Here is a 9,430-nt window from a genome sequence, read left to right as displayed (position 1 = left end):
CCATTTCACCTTTGCATATCCTAGTAAGAAATTCAATTCTGTTTCCTGCTGCCTGTTGTGTGCATGGTACCTTCATCAATAGCTTCCAGCCCTCATGCTGAAAGGGAGAGTGAGTTCATCCCCACTCGGGTTCTCTGGCCTGTCTTGGCTCTGCAGGACTGTCCTCATTTACTCTGCTGCTCCTTGCAAGGAGGCTCCTCCACACCTCTGGGCCTCTTCCAATTCCCACACTTTCACCCTCAGCACAAGCAGCAGGAAGGCAGGCTGGACAGCAGGTTCATACAGTTACAGAGAAGCCCTTCTGTTTTTCTTCCTTTCTTACATATCCTCATGCTGCATCCACTTTTACCTCAACTGTTGTCACCTCTCCAGCTCCGTCCTCAGCTGGGACAGGCTGTGATGACAGCTCTTCCCCCTGAGGGGTCACTGCCAGCTCAGAACCACCTCATCACCACCTGTGAGGCAGACAGCCCACCCCCATGTGTACAGCCCTATTTCCTAACAAACACTGTCACCTGTGCTAGGGTGACACTTGTGCCTGAGCTGCCAGAACTGAGGACCAAGGCAGGGCAGTCATGGGGAGACCACAACATTGTCAGAACTGCCATCATTCTTTCCAGTATGCAGGGACAAGGGTTCAGGTTCCAACCTGGGGACTATAAATTTAATTTGGGGCACACCTACTCAGTTCCCAGACAACACAAAGTGCACAGTGCATGACCCAGAGCACCAGCACCAAACAAGAGAAAGAATAACCAGCACAATGCTAAGAATTCATTTCATCTTAGCAAATGGCTTTTCAGCCTCACACTATTATCATGCTAAATCAAATTTTACCTCAAGCTTGACTACAGCATTATTTGTATCACACACAGTAACCACCAGAACTGAATGAGCATGTTTATTCAAACACAAGTTACACATAACCCTTCAAGAAATACATTGCAACTAAGCCTTTGCATATCAGATTTTTTCATTTAGCTTGTCTACAAGACATACTTTGCCAAAACAGCATAATCAGACTAATTAAATGGTTACAATAGAGAACTGCATGTGATGAAAAAAAAAACAGTTTAAGAACAAAGACCATACAGAGAACATATTACTGGATTACAGCCCAGCATGGATCATTCAGAAAATGACAGGAGGAAGTTTTATCCAACAGAACACAAGTATACAGCATCATTAGTATACATTTTCCATTAATAATTATTAAAAAATAGAAAAACTGTTAACATCAAATATTACTTTGCTAGCCACTATACCTATAAGGTAAAACCATAAATGGACTAACTGTGCTTAGGAGGTGGAAAACCTTAAGTCTCTAGAATTAACTAGAGCCCAATTCAGCAAGCTACTTATGCATGTGCTTAAGCCCCACCAACACTAGTAAGGCTTACACATGTTGAAGTATTATAATTAACATTGAGAGATTTCAGCATACATCAACAGCGAAGTGCAGCCAAATACTTGCACTGAAGCAGGATTAAAAGTACAAGTTACATACATACTATAAAAATAATGATCCTCCTCTCTCAATCCATTGTTCTATCACAAGAAAAACCCTTACTGGGTATGAGAAAAACTGACACAGTCCCCTGAGGAAGCACAGCTTTTCCTGGTTTATTACACAACTGCAAAAGTATGCACAAATCAGTGCCAAGGACAATCTATCATAACTCTACTTTCCAACCTCAGTCTTTCTGAAAAACAGAATTTACCCGATTTGCACCAGTGTAGTATTATAATTCTGTATGCAACTTGCAAGTTCAAGATCAAGGAACTTGTTTCTCCAGATCCTTCCCCAAGTGATCAATAGATTCACAGAACTATACAGCTGTACAATAATGTCAGTGACTATATACAATCCTGCACAAGATACTGGAACAAAGCCGCAAAGTTAGATAAATAAATGTTCAACTTCAAAAATATTTAATTTCTCTTGCATTTAAGTGTTACTAAAAACACAACAACAATCTCTGCAATTTTTGACCTGTATCAGCCCTCTCTAAAATTTGAAAAAAAAAAAATCCCAAAGAATTGTCCTTGTCTAGAAGTTATCTGTAGGCTGTTTAAATAAAATCAGTCTCACTATAGCTTTGAAATACAGGTAGCCAGGAAAATGTTCCATATATTGAGAATGAAGCATTCCCTTTTGGCTGGAGGAATTTGATTGCTGGGTTTGGGGCTTTTTTACTTTTATGTAACCCACTATATAATAGTGAACAAAATACTTTTGTTTCATAGAAACAACTAACATTTGCCCACACCAGGCAAATGCTCTATTTACAGATAGACTAGGACTGCCTGACTGACAGTGAGTGTAAGTTGCTGAACTCCAAGAAACATGGAGCCTAAAACGGCGACACCCTCTGCTGAATCGCCTTCCCTTTGAGGATACGTCTTATCTGGAGAAGAGAAAAAGACAGAAACATCAGAATTCATCATCTTGAAGTGAGTCCTGAAAAAACCTACCTAGATCCAGTTTTGCATTTAATTATCCAAGCCTAGGTCCTGAGTTCAGGCACACCAGAAGTGATCCCACTTTACAGCATTTGAACCAAAGGAAGGCAACAGTCAGCAGCTCAGCTATGCTTAAGTTATTAATCTTAGGTCAAGAGTCAGTTTTTTTATCAAGTAGGAAAAGTGATTTTCTTCCTCTGTTACTCAGGCCTAAGAACTGTCATTACTAATTCTGACAAGAACAGTAAAAGCATGAACTCAGGCCACAGTGAGATGAGCAAGAGGAGGAGTATTGCCTCCAGTACATTACAGGGTTACAGAAACAAAGCCTATCTTGACAGGTTAAAGCTTTTAAGATGGAAAAATAAAAGCTGCAAAAATTTCAGGTCTCTATATTCTGCCTGATCTTGGTGTTGAAGCTGAAGATCTAAAGAATAAAATGGTATTTGCCAAATCTTTTCCTTGAAAGCTGCAACTCAAAAGCCCAAAGAAAGTTCAGGAGTGGAACGCAGCTTTTGCATGGACAGGGACAGAGGGAAGGAGAGGGCTGCTGTGAATTTTTTACCTGTTCCCCTACAAGGCCATCAGGAACCAGATGAACTGGCTGCTCGTTCTCCAGGTTCCTGGCACTGGGATCGGCCCCCTTGCGCATGAGCAGGCGCACGGCGTCCAGCTGGCTCACGCGGTACTGCAGGCTGGCCGCCACGTGCAGGGCCGTGTTGCCGTTGTAAGCCTGGGGAGCACAAAGCAACTCCATGAAGGGAAAGTGGGGGCATGAGCCTCTCTTTTCTCTGTCTGTATTATGGAAAATTCACCATACCTTTGCATTAACAAAAGAGAGATAGTTGGGCAGCTCCAAAAAGAGACGAATGAGCTCCAGGTTTGCTTCTTCTGCTGCCAAATGTAAAGCGGAGCGACCACTTTTGCGATCCTATCAAAAAAAGAAACTGTTTAGTCTTCCCTGCAGGTGCTTCACCTATCCAGGGGGAACATGCAGACAAATAAAAATAGAAAGCAAAGTAACTGCAGAGTGTTGAGCAAACATACTTGCACTACAATTCATCAAAAGTGAATCTGAATATATTTTAATATCAACATCTAATGAACAATGGAACCTGATCTCATCTGCAGGTAAGCTTACATAATGTAATATTTGATATTTTGGCTAAGTAATGGTCTGGCACGGCACAGACCTGAACTGCACAGCTAAGCAGTTTTTAATTAAAATTTGCAGCTCAAGAACACGGTGTCATCAGCACCCCACTACTATGGGTACCTCAGAGTGCTCCAAACATACTCTTACTTTTACAACACTCACTCACTGCAGCCAGCGTAGCATCATTCTTAGTCGAGAGATTAGACTGTCACCTCCCTCCTTCCCCAGGGTTCGTTTGCATTGGTAATACCCTGCTCTGAACAAATGCAGCATTCTCATCCCATCTGGGTAAATTAAGCTGTAGGGAAGCTTTCAAATTAGTCTTCTTCCCTTGTAATCAATGCAGCGTGGGAGAAAGGGACACAGTCTGCTTCCACATTCTCTCTGGATCTGGCACCTCACACTACGGCATTTTACTTACTTTCGCTTCAACAGAGGCTCCCATTTGTATCAGGATCTTGATGGTTTCTACCAGGCTCTTGTTTCTCAGCAGAAGCTCCTGGACCTCAGGGGAGTGAGGTGGCTGACAGTTCTGCAGTTCATGCAGCACAGCATTATGGGCCAGAACTGCACAGTGCAATGCTGTCAGACCTGAACATCAAAAAAAAAAAAACCATAAAAATCATCATGAATGAACAAATTCAATACAGAAGTATTGACTGGCTGCTTGTTTCAGAGATTGGATAAAGGAGCTTCTATCCCCATTAAGCCCAGGGATGGTTCCATATTTGTAGGTGACAGTGACTGGACTCAAGCAGCTTGAGATCTGGACTGTCCATCTACATAACAGTGAAGCAGCAGCCTACTCTGAGCCCTCAGCCAGCAGATAAAGAAAGAATCAATTTTTAATATATTTTTGTACAAACTATACGTTAGAAAGAGCTATTTTATGGGAAAGGGGTCCAAACAGAACAGCTTTCTACTGCCACATTCTGGCTACTGTATCCACTGACACAACCCTGGCACTCCAATGTTTTAACAATGGCCAGTTACAACCTAAGCTCTCCACGCCAAACACAGCAATCACGTGTAAGAGGAAAGAGCTCCTGACAGACACAGACTAATCACGTTTTCATCTGACAGATATGTCAACTGCACCTGAAAATTTCCATCTGAAAAGGAAATATTGCATTTTATTGCATTCCCATCAGTAGCTATAAAACACTGTACTATCCAGTAACTCTGTAAATTATAAACTCTTAACTACTCACCATCATAGTTTGTTGCCTCAAGGTCCACATACTGATTGCTTCCCATAGCTCCCTTTTGGATTGCCTACAAAAGTGGGAACAGGCACACATTTACATCTTATCCAAACCACATGCTGCTTCAAATTTGTTTATTGTCTTACTGCAATAGCTGTAATAAAGTTGCAATAAATAACAGCATCCCTGGAAGTGTTCAAGGCCAGGCTGAATGGGCCTCTGAACAATCTGGTCTAGTGAAAGGTGTCACTGAGCACAGCAGGGGCATTAGAATTAGAAAATCTGTGAAGTCCTTTCCAACCCAAACTATTCGCTGATCCTATAACTAAGAGGAGACTTACTGTTTAGGTTTGGTAAGCTAGAGGATTCCCCCAAAATTATTCCAAAATGTTGATGAGAACCTTAATGAGAAATTCAGTCCTGCTTTAAGCTCTATGTGTAGACAGACTCACAAGGCTACCCAGAGAGAAAGATAAAGGAGGGATTTTTTTGGTGTGGTGGTGTTTCCAGAGTTTCCCAACAGAGCTAAGGGTAAGAGTCAGTGGCTGGGGCAGAGCTGTGCCTGCCTGGCTCCTACCTGGAGGACCTGGGCATGCCCCTTCTCAGCGCAGACATGCAGCGGCGTCCTGCCCCAGCAGTCTGTGGTGTTCACCTGAGCCCCCAAGCTAACCAGGTCCTGCACAATGAGATGCTGGTTGGCAGCCACAGCAACCTGGAAAGCACTCTGCAAACATCAAGAAGAAAATTTAAGCTATTAGTCATCTGATCTCTAACAGGAAAGAGCAACTAAAACAAATAAAAACCCTAGGTACCTGGTATTATTTAAGCAGTGATTATGAATACTAGGAAGCCAGGACAAATGAAGCAGAGCACATAGTTTTACCAGCTCAAGGTGATCCCAAGAAGTATTAATAGCTCAAGGTTAATATTAGTATGCAGACTAAATCTTGGGGTTAATATTAAATAAGCATTTCACCACATCTTTCCCAGGGTTCAGACATGCAGAAGCATTCAGGTGCAGAAAGCAGGTGCAAAGATTTTTTTCAGAACCTCACCTGGCCATTGTGCTCTTTGATATCCAGCATGTGCAGGGCAGCCATCTTCCTTGCAAGAACATAGGAGAGTGCTCGACGGCCCTGGGCCACAGCGATGTGGAGGAAGCTGCAGGAAAGAGAGGCAACAGAGTTACACCACCAGACACAAACCAGGGCTCAAGACAGCAGAGAACCAAATGTCTAGAAGAGGTATTATGCTGCCAGTTATACAGAGGAGGTCTGAAGCTAAGACAGGAACATGGGTGTTTTCTTACCAGGGCAATTTAAAGCATCTAAATTGGAATGTTTTACTCCCCTTTTAACCAAGTCTAACAATAAGCACCTGAAATTAGAAAATACATCTACTCAAGTGTGCTGGAGCTCTGCATGGCAGCCATCAGCAACACCACACCTTTCCCCTGATCAGACAAACCACTGCACTTGTGACACAAACACCACTATTGAACTGCTTCACTATAACCCACAGTCTGCCAAAACCCAAACAGAAACACTCCCCAACCTCCCACAGAAGAAACACCAAGATAAACAGCGCTCACGTGTCTCCATCAGCATCCTTTGCAAGGAACTGGTCTTGAGAGATGTTAGCCAATTTGTTCTCCTCCTGCTCCACTTGCCACTGAAAAAATGACTTGCCCAGCTGCGTCGTGCTCCTGGCAACGTTTTGGTCCGGCAGCGAGACACTGAGAGTAGCCAGAGAGATGCTGCGCTCCAGACTGCCACAGAGGTTGCTGGAGAGCAAGCTGAAGTTGGGGGCGTGAGGGGCAGCCTCAGCCTGGGGGTGGGCACTGCTCAGTGGCTGGAGGGGAGCGGAGATGCTGTCCGAGCCCTCGGAGTCGTTCAGGAGGGAGGAGAAGCTCTGCGGCGGGCAGTACGGCAGCTCGTGGCTCTCAAAGGTGCTCTGCTGGTAGGCAGGAGACTGGTCACTGCCAACAAACGGCCTGTAGTCCAGGGAGGAGCCATCTGAGGAGTAACTCTGGGGCAAATCTTGGCTCTGGGATGCAGGGAACTGGTAATGCTGTGGAGGATCAAGCATGTGCTGGCTGGTGTGGTCCTGGAACGCTTGGTACTTCTGGGACGGGGAGAACGCCTGTGTTCCCGGGCTGTCCTGGTACTGCTCGGCAGGAGAGCCGTGGCTGGAGACTGAGTGCAACCAGCTCACCTGCACCGTGTTCAGGGAAATGGGGCTCGACTCGTTCTTGATGTTTATAATGTTCTGAAGCAGATCAGAGCTGCTCTCGTGCTTGGGGTCAGCTTTATGGGTCTCCTCCATGCTATCCATAGAAGTTGGTGTCTGGGGTGGGGTCTGATGGATATGGAAAAAAAAACAACACAAGGCAAATCAAAACAAGCCCCAGAAAATTAGAGGTATAGCTGTATCTGGTAGTTTCTGATCATACAAAGCAAACTGAAAAATAAAGGCATGGAAAAAATTACTACAGACTTACCAGGAGATGTGGGTGAACATTTGCTTGGCGCTTGAAAGAAGGTCCATCAGAAAGGAGTTCAGGAGCCTTCCTTTTGCCACTGTGGCCCAGTATGCTCTTCAGTTCTGATGAAAAGAAAATAAATTCAGAATCCATTTAGAGGCTACTCTCACAATTGACTTAAAATGTTACTGCAGGGTATGTATTAAAACATGGTCTACCTGTGTATGGTTCATAGTTCGCCAATCCTCCTTGTGCCTGTTAAGAAAAATCAAAAATTTTCTATTATTATAATGTTATTTCTGAGGGGAAAACAAACAAAAACAAATAAACACAAAAAACAATCCACCACAAAAAAACCACCCAACAATAACAAGAAAGCAGCCATGACTTCCTTCTACAAACACAGAATATACCTTAGAATAATTCTAGTACGTGGTTGTCTAACCCTAACTTAATTGCTTTTAATTAAGGTTAGAAAATGGAAATAGTTTAATGAAACTTAAATAAAACCCACTGTTTTTCTTTAGGCTTTTCAAGCCATTTGTTATAATACCACAAAACTCCAGAAAATCTAGAGAAATACATTATTCCTTCCAGAGACCAGAGAATTTTTTGAAACATTAATAACCCAGCCAATTTTACAATTTTTTAATGCCATGAACTTTCCTATGCAAATATCTTCCTCTAAAAACACTTATCTAGGAAGCTTTCAAACATACACTCACAAAATAATAATCTAATCAAACCAAAAATAGCCTTTAATCTTCTCAGAATTTCCTGTAATTTTTTGTCCTTTCAGAGTGAAAGGGCCTACCCTGTGTGCTTTGCACAGAGGCGCAATAGCACGACAAACAAATCTGAGAAAAATCCCTAACCCTTCCAATGAATGATCTCATTCCAGCCAACACGGAATTTCTGCGGTTTCGCAACACAAATGTAGCTTTATCCAGACTCCCTTTAGAAAATAAAGCTTAGTAAGAACAGTTTTAAATGCCTCCTTCTCTCACGGCAAACCTTCTTTCTGATTTCTTCCCAGCTGCATTTTTCCATTATGTGTTGAAAAGGAAAAACACTGACTCCATCCACAGGAGATAAAGCTCATTTCTAGCATTACCGCAGAGTGCTTTCTTGCCAGCTTCAGTAACCATTAGAACCAAGCCTGTCAGCGCAGAAAGCTGCCGGTTACCTTGCTTTCCTCGGTGGCAGGAGCCGAGGACATCTGCTTGCTGCTCCTGAAGTGCAGCAGGAGCTCCTTCACGGAGTTCTTCACACGGACCCCCTGGAAAGGTCCTCTGTGCTGCTTTCCCCCCCCCATGTGCTGTTCAACTGTGGAGACACGAAAACAGAACCCGAACTTAAGCCACCCATTTCGTTTACGCTTAACGAATAATAAATATAGAAAAAAAACCCCAAACAAACTAGAAACTCTCGTGGAAAGGCACCTAAAGCTTGGTTTAGCAGAAAGGAGCCAAAGAGCTGCTCCGCGTACCCCTTCGCCGTCCCACGGGAGTGCGGCTCCTCCGCTGCCCGGATGGGAGCACCGCGGCACCGGGACCGAAGCGCCGGCCAAACGCGCCCGCTTTTCCCGGCTTCGGCCGCTTTCCCATGCCAGAGGCTTCGCCCCCGAGGGGACGGAGCGGGACCCGCGGCTCCGCGCTCTCCCCGCCACCCCCCGGGGCCGGGGCCGCCGCGGAGACCCGCCGTACCTTGCAGCGCGGGGCGGGGGCCGCCCCGGGGGTCCCTCCGGCCGCCGCCGCGGCTGCTCACCGAGAGGTCCGAGTCGGATCCCGGCGAGCCCGGGGCGGAGGAGTGCGCCGGCGAGCAGCTGCCCTCGCTGGAGTGGGGCGAGGCCCCGTAGAAGTAGGCGAGGTTGATGGGGCTGCTGAGGGCGCCGCCGTCGCCGCCATCGGGCGCCGCGTCGCGGCTGCTCTCCACGATCATGGCGGTGCGGCGCGGCGGGCGGCGGCGCGGGGCGGCGGGCGGCGGAGCGGGCACGGCCAGGGCTGGGCGGGCGGCGCGGCGGCTCTGGGGGCGCGGGGCCGCGGCCGCGCTTATACCGGGTCCGCCCCCCGCGGGAGGGGCCGGCCGGGCGGGGCCGCGCTTCCCGTCAGGGCGGCGGGAGGA

General features: G+C 45.9%; 1 protein-coding gene across 1 annotated transcript; it reads right to left on the bottom strand.

The window, feature by feature from the left end:
* Window positions 1-905: 905 nt before the first annotated feature.
* NFKBIZ (NFKB inhibitor zeta) lies at window positions 906-9,131 on the bottom strand. The gene is made up of 12 exons (XM_054270366.1): window positions 9,013-9,131; window positions 8,493-8,632; window positions 7,525-7,561; window positions 7,325-7,428; window positions 6,416-7,182; window positions 5,880-5,985; window positions 5,402-5,548; window positions 4,831-4,894; window positions 4,041-4,210; window positions 3,284-3,394; window positions 3,029-3,196; window positions 906-2,408 (listed from the first exon to the last, which is right to left on the bottom strand). The coding sequence occupies exons 2-12, from the start codon at window positions 8,619-8,621 to the stop codon at window positions 2,355-2,357; spliced, it is 1,857 nt and encodes a 618-aa protein (XP_054126341.1). The 5' UTR covers window positions 8,622-8,632; window positions 9,013-9,131; the 3' UTR covers window positions 906-2,354.
* Window positions 9,132-9,430: the final 299 nt, after the last annotated feature.

Source organism: Melozone crissalis, unplaced genomic scaffold (genome assembly GCF_028551555.1).
Source record: "Melozone crissalis strain CALT ecotype California unplaced genomic scaffold, PUWL_Pcris_2 ptg000009l_1, whole genome shotgun sequence".
Taxonomy (NCBI): domain Eukaryota; kingdom Metazoa; phylum Chordata; class Aves; order Passeriformes; family Passerellidae; genus Melozone; species Melozone crissalis.
Note: the sequence above shows the minus strand (reverse complement) of the source record. Positions and strands in the feature narration are given on the sequence as shown.